Here is a 15642-nt window from a genome sequence, read left to right as displayed (position 1 = left end):
TATGACATCTAGTGTTATCCTAGATTGACTCGCCGCTTCCGGATACACAGCAACGCGTCACTCTTTATGGGTTTTCTACAAACCTTTACTGGTAAACAAAATAATTTATTTTGTATATAATATATCATTTCTTTTTAATCGAAAATACAAACAAACTCTGGTAGTACCCTCCAGTGACAGTTATCTGTCATATCCATCCATCAACCATCTCATCCCTCTATCTATCTATCACGTTTTACGTGGCATGGCCACTACGTAGAACTGGAGGCACTGTCCCATCAATCAGTCGAGAACATACGTTCTCTCTATCCATCCATCGATTAAATCGATCAATCTATCATCTAATTTCCTACATATCTATTAAAGTAATTTTACTTTTAAAGCAATTCGAAATCCATAAAGCATCAACCAATTCCATTCGATGGTTTTGGTTGAGTCGAGAGACTCGAAAACAAAGATAAAACCATAAGACATAAAAGCTGAAATCTATGCAAATTTAACTAAGTGTTGAAAAATAATTTTTTCAAAGTCGAAATTGAAAACGAACTATTTATTTATTTATTAAAGAACTTAAAGTAATACTTAATTGTTTTTAATGAAATAAATGTAGGAAATGGGTATACATACTATATGGAAGCAACACAAAACAAATTAGAACCAAACTCAACATTCGGATACTTTTCCGAATTGCTGATTTTTCGTCGAAACTCGACCAAAATCGATCCAAATATCATATTAACTATAAAATGATTATATTACATCAAATGAACTAAAACCAATCATAAATAAGCATGCAAACATGATTCAAATCGTTCAAATATGTATAAACTTAATGAAATAATCGATTTATCAACAATCATATGGATTTTCTATGAAATTATCGCATAACTAGAAGGTAGAAGGGAAGGCAACCTACCTCAAGCTAATTTCAACGGTTGAACGAACTTTAAAATCGCCTCCGGCCAATCTCTAAAATTTTCTTTCGGCGAAAATCGGATTTCTTTGCGTCCACGCGTAACCCTCGGCGAGAGGAACAACTTTCCTTCTTGCGCCTAAGCTCGGATCGTTCTCGTTTAGTGTAGATCTGAGTTTCAAATATTGAAGGAAAAGGGTTGAGATTTGTTTGGAGAGGAGAATAAGAAAAATCTGATTTTTCTAATAGAATTTAGATATTTATATCACTTAAGTTGGGACATACTTGTCATTTTGGGAATTGTTTTTCCGAATGCCGAATTGGACAAACTTATACTCTATTTCGGATGATTTTTCGACACGAATCTAATGGTATGATCGGTTTCCTCAAATTACGTCTCTAAGGTGTCGTTTACCTATTGGAAAATATCTAATGCGAAACTCGAGGATTTGATAACTTTTAAATCAATGCACGGATCTAAAATTCTTTCCTCGAGATACATTTTAGGATTTCAGGTCATTACATCCTCCTCCCCTTAATAAGAATTTCGTCCTCGAAATTAAACATACCTCAATCGAAGAATAATTCTGGAAATTGAGCACGCATCTCCGTTTCTTTCTCCCAAGTCGCTTCCTCGACATTATGATGTCTCCAAAGCACCTTAACCAACGGAATAGCTCGTGACCTCAACATTTTCTCTTTACGGTAAAGAATCTGCACTGGCCCCTCTTCATACGATATGTCTTCCTCTAGATTCAAGGACTGCCAGTCAATAACGTGGGATGGGTCCGGTTCATACTTTCTCAACATCGATATATGAAATACATTATGAACCCTTTCTAACTGAGCAGGTAAAGCCAACTTGTATGCAACCGTGCCAACTCTGTCTATGATCTCAAACGGTCCTACATACCTCGGCTTTAGTTTACCCTTAATCCCAAACCTACTGATTCCTCTTCTAGGAGAAACCTTCAAGAATACAAAATCACCGATCACGAACTCTAATGGTCGTCGACGATGATCTGCATAACTTTTCTGCCTGCTCTGTGCTACCCGCAACCTTTCTCGAACTGTCTTAATCTTCTCAGTAGTCTCCAAGACGATGTCGGGGCCCAACAGAATACTATCTCCGACTTCTGCCCAACAATTTGGCGATCTGCATGGTCTGCCATATAACGCTTCAAATGGTGCCATGCCTATACTAGATTGGTAACTATTGTTATAGGCAAATTCAGCTATTGCCAAGTGATTCTTCCAGTTACCTCCAAAATCTAGTACACAAGCCCTCAACATGTCTTCCAATATCTGAATAACACGTTCTGACTGCCCATCAGTCTGTGGGTGGAATGCTGTACTCATCTTCAACTTCGTACCAAATGCAACTTGAAAACTCTGCCAGAATTGAGATGTAAAACGTGGATCCCTATCAGATACAATAGAAACTGGGACTCCATGTAACTTCACAATCTCTGAGACATAAATCCTGCTCAGCTTATCCACAGTGTAAGTCATCTTGATAGGTAGAAAATGAGCAGACTTAGTAAGTCTATCTACACCACCCATACAGCATCAATCCCATCACTGGCCTTCGGCAACCCACTAACAAAATCCATAGTCACGTGCTCCCATTTCCATTCTGGAATAGGAAGTGGTTGCAATAACCCTGCAGGTCTTCCTATGTTCAGCCTTTACTTGCTGACATATCATACAACGACTCACATACTGGGCAATGTGCTTTTTCATTCCTGGCCACCAAAAATTTCTTTTCATGTCCTGATACATCTTGGTACTCCCTGGATGAATAGAAAAATGCGACTTATGGGCTTCATCCATTATGTCCTTCTCAATAAAACGTCACGAGGAACCCAAAGTCTACTCTTGAACCGTATACTACCATCATCATGAATTCTCCAACTCTGCTCACCAAAGTCCTCTGCTTTCTCCTGGTACCCTTCCAATTCCGTATCAATCTTCTGCGCTTCAATAACCCTTTCAACAATCTGGGGTTGTACTCTCATGTGAGCTACATAGGATTTCTGCTCATCTGTTTCTGAGGGAATGTTGAATGCATAATCGGTTGCAGTTTCTAGCATTTTCCATTCCTCAATCTTTATGTGAGCAAACACCCCATCTTTCTTACGACTTAAAGCGTCTGCTACTACATTGGCCTTACCAGGATGGTAATGCAATGTAAAGTCGTAGTCTTTCAGATATTCCATCCATCGCCTCTGCCTCATATTCAATTCCTTCTGCGAGAATAAATACTTGAGACTCTTGTGATCTGAATACACTTCGAAGGTCTCCCCATACAAATAGTGTCTCCAAACCTTGAGTGCGTGCACTATAGCCGCCAACTCTAAATCATGGGTCGGATAGTTCTTCTCGTGGATCTTCAACTGTCTCGATGCGTAAGCAATTACCTGACCAACCTGCATTAATACACACCCAAGTCCCGTATGAGAAGCATCAGCATAAATGATATATTTCTCTCCTGGCTTAGGGACTATCAAAACGGGTGCCGTGGTTAGTCGAGTCTTCAACTCCTGGAATGCTGTTTCGCAACTATCGGTCCATTCAAACTTGACCCCTTTCTGAGTTAACTTCGTTAATGACGAAGCTATCTTCGAGAAGCCTTCTACAAACCTACGGTAGTATCCCGCAAGTCCAAGAAAACTCCTGATCTCAGTAACTGTAGTAGGCCTCTGCCAGTTCATAACCGCTTCAATCTTCGAAGGGTCCACCGATATCCCATTCTTGGAAACCACATGACCCAAGAACTTCACTTCATCTAACCAGAATTCGCACTTAGAGAATTTAGCATACAACTTCTCTTGGCGCAACCTGTGAAGTGTGACATTCAAATGATCCTCATGCTCAAATTCCGTCTTCGAATAGATCAAGATATCGTCAATGAAGACGATAATGAAGACATTCAAGAAATCCCAAAACACTCGCTGCATGAGATCCATAAACACCGCAGGTGCATTAGTCAAACCGAACGGCATTACTAGGTACTCAAAGTGCCCTAACCGAGTTCGGAATGCTGTCTTCGAAACATCCTCCTCTTTGATCCTCAACTGGTGGTATCCCGATCTTAGATCAATTTTTGAGAAGTACTTGGCACCTCTTAGTTGATCAAACAGATCATCAATCCTGGGGAGCGGATACTTGTTCTTTATCGTCACTTGGTTCAGTTTTCGATAGTCAATGCATAATCTCATTGACCCATCCTTCTTCTTTACGAACAAAACTGGAGCACCCCAAGGCGAGCTGCTCGGACGAATGAAACCCAAACCTGTCAACTCTTCCAATTGACTTTTTAGCTCCTTCATTTCTGCTGGGGCCATTCGATAAGGTGGAATCGATATGGGTCTAGTTCCTGGAATCAGTTCGATTGAGAAGTCAATCTTCCTGATTGGGGGTAACCCAGGTAACTCTGCAGGAAAGACATCGGGATAGTCGCATACTATTCGGATTGCTTCCACCTTTAGTGACTCTTCATTCATCTCACTAACGGTAGTATTCATGCTATACAAACTATCCCAATCAGTCCCATTCCTAGATGGTTCTATCACTCGGATTACACGATTCCGAATTCCCTTAAACTTGAATTTGAACTCTGGCTGTCCCGGCACACCAAACTTAACTGTCTTGGCATAACAATCTATAACCGCATGGTATGCAGCTAACCAGTCCATGCCTAAGATGATGTCGAAATCTCGAAGTTCTAAGACTATCAAGTTCAGTTCAAATGAACTATCTCCTATCTTGAGAATGCACGAGTTACACACTCGATGTGGCATTGTTTTGTTTCCCAGGGGAGTCATCAACGAAAGTGTCCTATTGGTGTCTGTTGTAGAAAGTTCTAACTTTTCTACCATGCTAGAAGATACAAATGAATGTGTGGAACCTGAATCCATCAATACATGTGCTAAACAGTTATATAACATAATTATACCTTCCACCACATCCTCTGAAGCTGTAGCGTCAGCTTGCGTCATAGCATAGACCCTAGCCTGAGTCATCGAATCACGGGTCTGCTGGGGGATTTTGGGGCACTGTCTCCTCAGATGTCCCAACTCTCCACACTCATAACATCTAATCGGCTCTCTACTGGCCTGACCCGTAGGTGCCCTCTGCGACGGTAGTGGAGGTCTAGCAGTCTGAACCTGAGGCCTCGAAGTCTGTCCCTGGCCTCTAGTCATCTGACTCTGCGAACGAGTAGCCTGACCCCTGCCCTGCACTGGTGCTACTGTCCTCTGTGGAAACTGGCCTGTAGATACTGGGGGTCGGAAACTGCTCTGACCCTGTGGTTGGCTGGTCCACTGCTGCCCTGAACTACTGGGCCTGTAAATCATCTGTCTCTTGGCTGGTGGGGGTACCGTCCTCATCCCAACACTCTGCTCGTGAATGACCTCATCTGCCCGCTCTAGCCTTTGGGCTCTTGTGACCACTTCGGAGTAGCTAGTAACCTCGAAGGCTGCCATCCTACTCCTGAAAGTGACTTTCAACCCTCTAACAAACTTCTCTGCTTTCATCTGGTTGGTGGAAATCAGCTCGGGAGCATAACGAGCCAATTGGGTAAAGCGGGACTCATACTGGTCCACGGACATGTTACCCTGTGCCAACCTATCAAACTCCATCCTCTTTCTGTCCCGGGAGCTAGCGGGAACATACTTCTCTAAGAACACTTTCTGAAAGATCGTCCAGTTGTTTTGAATCTCTGGTTGGTTATCTTTCACCGAAGTCCACCAATGTGCTGCACCCCTCTGAAGCATAAAAGAGGCACACAGAACCTTCTGAGTGTCTGAACACTCCATAGTGCACAAGTATTTATCAGACTCCTCCAACCATTCTTCCGCCATTACGGGGTCCGCAGCTCCATCAAAGCTGGGTGGCCTCATACTCCTATACTCTCTCAAGAGAGCACCCGCAAGACCCTGATATGGTGGTCGCACCAACTGCACATGTCTCGGCACCTGTGCTGGTGGAGGTGGGGGTATACCCTGATCAGGTGTGGAGTCAGGGGTGTGCTCCGGAGCAACCTCAGGTATATGTGCACCTGACTGGTTCTGGCCCCCTATCATCCCAGTCAACTGTCTCATCAAGACTGCCTGATCTTCTATCATTTTCATCTGCCTTTCTTGTATTCTTTCCTGGTTCTGAGACATCGCAGTTATGGCTTGCATCATCAATTCCATCTTGTTGGTTGTCTAGCCTCAGATGTCCCTGCATCTGTGGGTTGGGACCTCTTGCCTGGCCTACCTCTGCCTGCCATCTAATCAAATCTGCAATTGAACAATCTTTATAATTTCTCCAAATCCAAAAGACATTTCATCAAACTTTAGGCAGAGTACTAATTACACATCAAACATTTATGCATTCAAACATATTCCATTTAATACTACTTAGTCCATTAATTCATCAAATAACTATTGTCTCATACTTCATATCCTTAAGGAATTTCCTATTATTCCTAATCTTATCTCCAATCTAGACTCTAACAGACTTCTAGACACAGAAGAGCTCTCGTCCCATCCGGAACTAATATTGAGCTCTGATACCACGCTGTCACGCCCCGAAATCCCAACACGAATCCCTATGATTCATCGGTTAGAATCTCGAGGTATGAGGTAATCAATCACACAATCTAACAGAACATTCATAAATAATAATACTTATGAAAAGAAAATACACGCAGCGGAATAAACATTTAACTAACATCTATACGAGAGTCTAGAGTAAACAGAAGAAATCGACAAACACTGATATAAGTCAAGATCTTTAATCTCATAATTCATCAGGTTACAAAAATTTCTAAACTACCATGTTTCTTATCTACAACCAAAAACCGCTAAGATCCTCTACTAGTCCTCAAAGACATGGCGGCGGCAAGACATCAATCTGATCCTCCTCGAGGACCTCCTCAAAAGACTCTCAAAGAACGGTTCTTCAAAAGTTGAATAATCTGAAAGGGGAAGGATAGGGTGAGTAACAGGGGAATGTTACTCAGCAGGATGAACGCCGTTCTAACAACGAGTCATACATGCACGAGTAATCAGTTGAACAATTAAATAATGCAAGTTTTCATAATGTAACATACGATAAATGTCTAAGCATACTCAGGAAACAGTTATAATAACTTTCAATCTATCATTTCAATCATTTAAAGTAACATATGCATCTTTTAAATGAAAACATCTATCAATCATTACAAAATAAGAAAAAGATACATAATAAGAACACGGCGGTGTAATCGATAAGAGAGCAGAGGAACACGCCGATATAACCGCCTCGGCTATGGCAATACGATATTCCAAACTTAACCTCCGATGTGGAATCCCATCGTTATAATCTGATTTTGTGGCCGGTCTAGCATACCACGGTTGGATGACCATTTATCCGGCTCAGACTGGCCGTTGACCAAGAACCCAATACTGAGTTCAACTAACGGTGAGGTCGACCGTTTGACGACTACAGACTAATAGTGATCACTAACTAGCCCAGGAGACCCCTCGCGTCGAAGCCTATCAAGAGGCAATGCATGTGAACCCCGCCTATCTCTACACTATACAGAGACCGCCTTTACACACAACGTTCCCCAGAAAATAAGTAGGAGAAATTCCCGGATTTCATAAGCTGTAATATGCTCTAAGGTATCCCATACTACCGAAGAGCATATGACATCTAGTGTTATCCTAGATTGACTCGCCGCTTCCGGATACACAGCAACGCGTCACTCTTTATGGGTTTTCTACAAACCTTTACTGGTAAACAAAATAATTTATTTTGTATATAATATATCATTTCTTTTTAATCGAAAATACAAACAAAGTCTGGTAGTGCCCTCCAGTGACAGTTATCTGTCATATCCATCCATCAACCATCTCATCCCTCTATCTATCTATCACGTTTTACGTGGCATGGCCACTACGTAGAACTGGAGGCACTGTCCCATCAATCAGTCGAGAACATACGTTCTCTCTATCCATCCATCGATTAAATCGATCAATCTATCATCTAATTTCCTACATATCTATTAAAGTAATTTTACTTTTAAAGTAATTCGAAATCCATAAAGCATCAACCAATTCCATTCGATGGTTTTGGTTGAGTCGAGAGACTCGAAAACAAAGATAAAACCATAAGACATAAAAGCTGAAATCTATGAAAATTTAACTAAGTGTTGAAAAAATAATTTTTTCAAAGTCGAAATTGAAAACGAACTATTTATTTATTTATTAAAGAACTTAAAGTAATACTTAATTGTTTTTAATGAAATAAATGTAGGAAATGGGTATACATACTATATGGAAGCAACACAAAACAAATTAGAACCAAACTCAACATTCGGATACTTTTCCGAATTGCTGATTTTTCGTCGAAACTCGACCAAAATCGATCCAAATATCATATTAACTATAAAATGATTATATTACATCAAATGAACTAAAACCAATCATAAATAAGCATGCAAACATGATTCAAATCGTTCAAATATGTATAAACTTAATGAAATAATCGATTTATCAACAATCATATGGATTTTCTATGAAATTATCGCATAACTAGAAGGTAGAAGGGAAGGCAACCTACCTCAAGCTATTTTCAACGGTTGAACGAACTTTAAAATCGCCTCTGGCCAATCTCTAAAATTTTCTTCCGGCGAAAATCGGATTTCTTTGCGTCCACGCGTAACCCTCGGCGAGAGGAACAACTTTCCTTCTTGCGCCTAAGCTCGGATCGTTCTCGTTTAGTGTAGATCTGAGTTTCAAATATTGAAGGAAAAGGGTTGAGATTTGTTTGGAGAGGAGAATAAGAAAAATCTGATTTTTCTAATAGAATTTAGATATTTATATCACTTAAGTTGGGACATACTTGTCATTTTGGGAATTATTTTTCCCGAATGCCGAATTGGACAAACTTATACTCTATTTCGGATGATTTTTCGACACGAATCTAATGGTATGATCGGTTTCCTCAAATTACGTCTCTAAGGTGTCGTTTACCTATTGGGAAAATATCAAATGCGAAACTCGAGGATTTGATAACTTTTAAATCAATGCACGGATCTAAAATTCTTTCCTCGAGATACATTTTAGGATTTCAGGTCATTACAACAATAGCTATTATATCAACCTTGATAATAGTCCAAACCTTATGGAAGAAGATGGCAGTATAGCCATCTGGCCCAGGGGCCTTGTCTCCATCCATAGAGAATAGAGCCAGCTTGATCTTCTCCTCCTCAACAGGGAGACTAACTAAGCTTGTTGGCTTCAGTAGTTTCTAACTTCATAAGGTGCATTTCTTGCTCCATGATATCAGTCCTAGTGCTTGTTCCATACAGCTTCCTATAGAACCCCAGGATTTCATTTTCGAGGTCTTCTTCCTTGCTTAGCTAGGCTCCATTGTTGTTTTGAAGGGAGGTAAACCTATTGTGGAAAAATGGGGTGTTGGAGTTCCCAAGCTTCAACCAATTAATTCTCGACTATTTTGTGGAGGCTTCTTGTCTCCTAACAACCTCATGGTATTCATTTGCAATTCTCTTTTCCTTAGTAGCAAGGTTCCTATTGAGGGGTTGCTCTTGGATGGCTCGTTGAATTTCTTCCAGTTGTTGAAAAGTGTGTTTGCTCTTCCTTTTGTCCTCTCCAAAGTGTTACACACTCCAAGCTCTCAAGGTGATTTTGAGTCTTTTAAACTTCAAGAAAACCTTGTACATTGGATTTCCTCTTAATAGTTCATTCCAGTTGGTCTCCACCAAGTCTAGGAACCTCTTATCAGCTGTCCAAAAATTGAAGAACCTAAAAGGCCTCAATTTTCTATTGTTGTCCTCACCTGTGGTCAGAAATCCCCTAAGGATGAAATTCAGCTTTGGAGAAATTAAAGGTCTCTAGCCAACAGAAGTTGGATAGAACTCTTATCACGTTTGGATAGGATTCTTCTGTCATCCTGTTGATTGCACCAAGTAAGATAGCATCCTCTAGCCTTTAGGTCCGTGAGACTTGCCTTTTATAAGCTTTCCATTAGGTTTTTGACATCAACATTAGTTACTCTTTTTCCTCCCACCTTCTCACCAGCCTTAGTTATGGCATTGAAATTTCCCATCACTAGCCAAAGAATATTGGTGTTGGTAGCTATACATTTCATCTCCATCCAAGCTCTTTTTCTTTCCTACCTCTCGTTGAGCCCATAGATGATGGTCAACAAGAATTTAGGACCTCCTGTGAAATTCCCTTGCATGGTTATCAACAGGTCAGATTTGGCCACAAGGTCCATATTGACTCAGTTTCTGTTTCATTCCACCCAAATCCTGCTCCTCAAAACATAGTTGTAGTTATCCTCCATCTCCTAATCAGGCCACACATGCATAGCTATCCCATACTTGTTAAATTCTCTAACTCAGTCTCCATAATGCCCATGATGTCAATGTGGTTCTTATTGATGAATCTTATGACCTCATGTTGCTTGAAAGAGTCATTCAACCCCTTGATGTTCCAGGATGCGCACTCCATTGGGAAAAGTGATGTCCACCTCTTCCTTCCATTCTTCCTCCTTTAGAACCTCTGAATGCCTATCCTGTTCCTGAACAACTCTCATTTCTCGCTTGATATGTTAGAGAGTAGGAAGGTTTTTGGTGTGCTTCATGGCAATTTCATCCACTTTTAAGTTGTTGAAGTCCTTATCTCCCCATTTCTGCATTTTGACACTTTTATTGTCTTCTTCATCTTGGAGAGCTTGGAATCTATTTCTGTAAGGGGTGTGGTTGTTTACTGGGGGGTTGTCTCTGATGGGAATGGTCCCCCTTCCTTCCGAGTTGGGCTTCTCAATTTGGGGTTCCTTGCCTTTGTCCCTTGGTGCAATTGTCCTCTTATTGGATTCACATACTTCCTTGGTAATTCTTTCACCATTGGTTGGCTCCTCTCATTATGTTCTTTGCTGGTAAGATTTGGAGTCCCCATCAGTTGGCTGTTGTTTTTCCTTTCTTCTTCTTGTCTGTTTTTTGTTACTTGGACCTTTATGTTAGGTATTATTGGTGGGTTTATAGGCGACCAAGGTCCATTCTACTTCATCTCTCCGGTTCCCCTCTTTCTCCCTTATGTTGTTATGTATTTGACTTTGTTCATAGTCATCCTCCTTAGTCTTGTTGTCCTGTGGGAGGCAATTCCCTTTAGGGTGCCCAAAGGTACAACAGGTTGAGCATCTTGGGGGCATCCAATCATACTCAACAGATACCTCCGCATGAGCTCCCTTTTCCACTTCGATGAAGAGCTTGTTTAGGGGTCCCTTGAGGCATCTATTTCCACACAGACTTTAGCATAAGACATTCTACGAAGTTCTTCCGTGGCATTATCCATGAACAAAGGTCTGCCTATTGAGCTAGTTATGAAGCCCAGAGTTTCTGGATGCCAAAATTGATTTGGGAGGTCATGAAGTTTGATTCAGATGCGAATGGTTGTTGTTTCCAACTTTTTTAGTTCAATTTTTGCCTTTCATTCGTTTAGAACCATTAGTCTTCTTGTTATGTGCCATGGGCCTTCTTGCAAAACTTTCCTTCTATCCTCTTCGTCCCCGAACTTGAAGAAGTATAACTTGTTTCCTTTGGAGAAGATTTCGAAGCTACCTTTAGGTCTCCATAGTCTTTCAATTGCTTTCTTGACTACTACATAACTGAATTGGTGCCCTAGGAAGTGGCCCACTAGGCTTCCTTCCTATTTTTCCTCTCCATTCTTAATCATTTCCTTCAGGCAAACGATGTATTTATTGTTTCCTTCTAGAACATGTGGATGAAAAGCCAGTTTGCCTTGTCCCCTTGCAGAGGCTTTGCTATTGGCCATCACCAAAGCTGCCCAATAGTAGGTGTTAGTTACTGAATCAGTTGCTTTTGCCCTTGCCTCCACATCTCTCTTGTAGTGCTCTATGTGGGCCCCTTCGGTCCCCCTATCCACAATCTTCAAGGTGACCCTTGTGTTGGAACTTCCCTTTGCTGTCTATGTGGGTGTTCCTGTCTCCTACCTATTGGTATCCATTGTCCCCTTCCCTTGTCTCGTTCCTATTCTCCCATTCTGTTGTAGGGATGGGATTATCTTGTGGTTCTACATCAATATGAGTTGGCATGGTGGAATTATTACTTATGTCCGACTCATCAACGTCAGTTAAGAGTCTCTTTCGTTCTGGCATTTCATCAAATATCCTATGAGACATCCTTGTCATAGCAGCAAGCCCCTCTTCAATAGGGGTGAAAATTTTCCTCCTCTCGAGGAGGTCCATTGGGCTACTAGGCAATAACATGCCCCCTCCCCCTCGGTTGCAGGTTAATTCCTTTAAAGCTTGTCCACCTTTGCCCATAATCCCTTGGTCCAGCTTCCTCTTCCGTTCCTAATAAACTTCTGTCATAGCGTTGTTCCGTTGCCTTCTCTAACTGATTCCGTTTGCTAAGGCCTCCCATCTTTGTCACTCACTGTTTCAGAGAACTAAATTTGATGCAGGCATTCATACCTTTGTTCAAGTCAAGTTTGTTTTAGTTATATATAACTTAAGAAAAATGACTACTTACATTGTGAGATATAACTTGTACAATAAGTACATTTATTATGTCATTAATAAATGTATTTATTATGTTGGCATTGATGGCCAAAGCATTTACTACAACAAAGACATTTAATTTAAAATACTTAAATGCTTATAGCATTTAATATGTAAACAAGTATTTATTGTATAAAAAACTAACATAACCTTGCCTTTATCATTAAAAGACAAAAACGAAGAATTAGACATTAGCATTCCCCTTATCTAAAAGGTTATTTGTAATTTAAAAATTAATTAAATGATGATTTTAAAGATTACACAGATGAATTCATAATTTCCAAAACTAAATAATATGATCTAGGGACATATGATTGCAATTTTTAGGTTTTTTTTTTTTTTTTAATACCAAAATACCGGTTATATTAAATATAAATGTTAAAGTGAAGGCAATTTTGGTGTCGAACCACCATTTACTCTACCTTCTTCCATTATAATAGTAAAGATAATGAGAGAACGTGGAGTAGAAGTGGTCTGACGACAAAATTTGAGTGATCTTAAATGCCTTCATTTATATATTTAAATTTAAATTAATCAAGGTTATTTTAAGCAAAATCCGGAAAATTGGAACTCACAACCCTAGAATTACATAGCTTGATTTTCAAAATTACAAAAATATAATTTTTTTCCTACCTAATCTATGAAAACCCTTGAATCAATATTTTAATTTACAAATAAACCCGTTTGATACATGCCCATTGCACATGCCACCTTCTATTTTTTCTTTAATAAAAAATGGAAAATGTTGAAGTAACATTACAACTGACATTGATTCGCACATTGTTGACGTGGATGTATGTACGGAATCATAGATACTTTTCGTCAAGATACAAGTGAAAAAAATCTATGGCTATGTGTGCACCTCCACACAGCAATGTGAGGATGAATGTCAATTGTAGTGTGAGCATGGCTCAAAAAATTATAATCAACTCAAGGGCATAGAAGTAAAATCATCAAATTCTCCATGCAACAACCCATTGCTTTTGTAATTTCCCTATTGACAAATGTTATTAAAAGTAGGGGTTTCAAAGGGTAGGTTCCAGTTTGATTCTTACCATATTTAGAATCAGGATCATTATATTTTTTTGATTATGGTTGTTGGTTCTGGTTCTAATTTAAAAATAAGTGGAACCAGAACCACCAAGAAATACGTGTACCTGTCAATTTTGGTTTTAAAGAATTAAATGAGAAAAAAAAAAAATCTTTTGAATAATTGTGAAATTTTTATCCTTTCAAAAAATTTAATATATATCTAAAAAAATATTAACTTAATTATAATTTGTTCTATTAAAGATAGGAGTTAATGATTTTTTTTCAAAACTTAAAAGTTGATCTTCTTTATAAGTAATAAACTTTTTGGAAGAAATGACCCATTTTAAGTTATAATGCATAGATGCTATGGAAAATTAATTACTTTTACGTAAAATGTATTAATTTTAAAATATTAGCAAACCTTAAATATCTATGATATAAAAATAGATGATCGGAAAAAAAAAATGTTCTGAATACATGATAGTACCCATCGGATGGAACATAACGGTTCTAGTACTTATCGGCTCGGTTCCATTTTAGATTGGATTATACTTAGTTCCAATAAAAAAAAGAACCGTAATCAGGAGAAATTAAGGGGACTTTAGAAGACATAAGATGCATTAAATAGTTTTTCCTTATTTAAGATTGTAGAACCAAGCTTTATTGGATAGACATACTGATTGGTAATGCATTCCACACACCCCCATAGTAATGGAATTATAAGTCTCAGAAGACTTTTGATAAGATCGAGGAGTTGTTACATGAATCCGGAAAAGGGAATAACACTCGACTTTGAGCAGAAATACACAATAATACAAAAACTACATGACTTTGACCTTAGTATATGGAAAGCGGATACTTTTTGTCTTCCACTCCTTCCCAAATTTGACATTCACCCACATTACACATAACTTTATCAAAGGTCCAGCCATCACAAATTACCTAGACGCACATCAAGTCCAAAAGGTCATAGACAAGACAAGGTTTCTTGTGCCCAATGAATCCTACAATTGTAATCATTATTTCAATTATTCATTCATAAACTTACATGTACCATACAATGATTTTCATAGAATTTACGGGAAATTAATCGTTAATCTAACCATGAATGAATCCAATATCTATTAATGATTGGTTGCTATTAACAAACATATAAGTGTTAGAGATTTATGTGTAATCGTTACGTACTTGAATTAGTAGCCATAGCCATTAATGTGATTAGAATGACCCAAAATAGTGATTGTAATGACATAAAATAAATTCTTAACCATAATAACCGGGGAAGGAAAATTTATGGGTAGTTGACAGGAGATAAGCACCCTCGTTAACTTATCAGACCGAATACACTTGGTAAAAAGACGTGAGTGAGATGGCAATCTAACACTTATAACGTGTTAACTTATAACGTCAACTGATAATTTCCTAAATTGGCGGATGATTTCGAATTTGTAGGGATTGATGGATTGAGGGAAAAGGTACACAATTTTTTATTACCAATCCTGTTACTCTACTGGATTGGTTACTGTCTTTGGCATTGGAGAAATTTCTTGACAGTGTGTCTAGAACACTCAAGATTTACTCAAATTTATTCTGTTGAATTCTCATACTCCCTTGTGAAAATCAGTGAAAGAATGCATGGCTAGACGCAGAGCGAGAACATTAAAGATCTGAGACAATAACAACACCAATGATTCCCCTCAAGGGAGCCATGCATAAGAGAGAAATTCCTTGAGAGGGGAAACCCACCTCCTACAATGAACCAACATGCGAATGGAGTTAATCCGCTCCCTAAAATAGATTTGCAAACATTACATCGACAATTGAAACAAATGAGGATTGACGCAGATAGGAGGGATAAAGAACGAAGAGATTTAATGTAAATGCTTTTAAAAGAAAACCAAAACACACTAAAATCAAGTGGAGGAATCCTTGAGGGGGGCCAACACTGTTCCCAATGAATAAAATCAGAGGTGAGGAACAACTAGTCTCATGTTAATAACTACCAGAATCTTAATGAGATGATACATATGATATCTCAAATAAAGGGAGGGAGGTAGTCATGAAATTAGCAAATCGAGAGGCTAAAGGCGTACTTTACTCATAATAAATTTAAC

The 15642-nt window shown here is 39.1% G+C and overlaps 1 protein-coding gene across 1 annotated transcript; it reads right to left on the bottom strand.

Moving 5' to 3' along the window:
* Window positions 1–2745: 2745 nt before the first annotated feature.
* Window positions 2746–6114, bottom strand: LOC147388132 (uncharacterized). Its single transcript, XM_086420288.1, has 2 exons — window positions 4099–6114; window positions 2746–3990 (listed from the first exon to the last, which is right to left on the bottom strand). Exons 1-2 carry the CDS (start codon window positions 6112–6114, stop codon window positions 2746–2748), a joined length of 3261 nt encoding a protein of 1086 aa, XP_086276414.1.
* Between the last annotated feature and the right edge of the window lie 9528 nt (window positions 6115–15642).

This window comes from Akebia trifoliata, chromosome 13 (assembly GCF_017979445.1).
Source record: "Akebia trifoliata isolate Shusen 1 chromosome 13, ASM1797944v1, whole genome shotgun sequence".
NCBI lineage: Eukaryota > Viridiplantae > Streptophyta > Magnoliopsida > Ranunculales > Lardizabalaceae > Akebia > Akebia trifoliata.
This window is presented reverse-complemented; position numbering and strand designations above follow the sequence as displayed.

What these genes read in the sequence shown, in the direction of transcription:
- LOC147388132 (XM_086420288.1), bottom strand. Translation starts at nt 6,114, where the DNA reads ATGGAATTGATGATGCAAGCCATAACTGCGATGTCTCAGAACCAGGAA. An exon ending in ACTATCGAAAACTGAACCAA is followed by an intron (nt 3,991 to 4,098) that starts GTGACGATAAAG and finishes GGATACCACCAG; the next exon opens with TTGAGGATCAAAGAGGAGGA.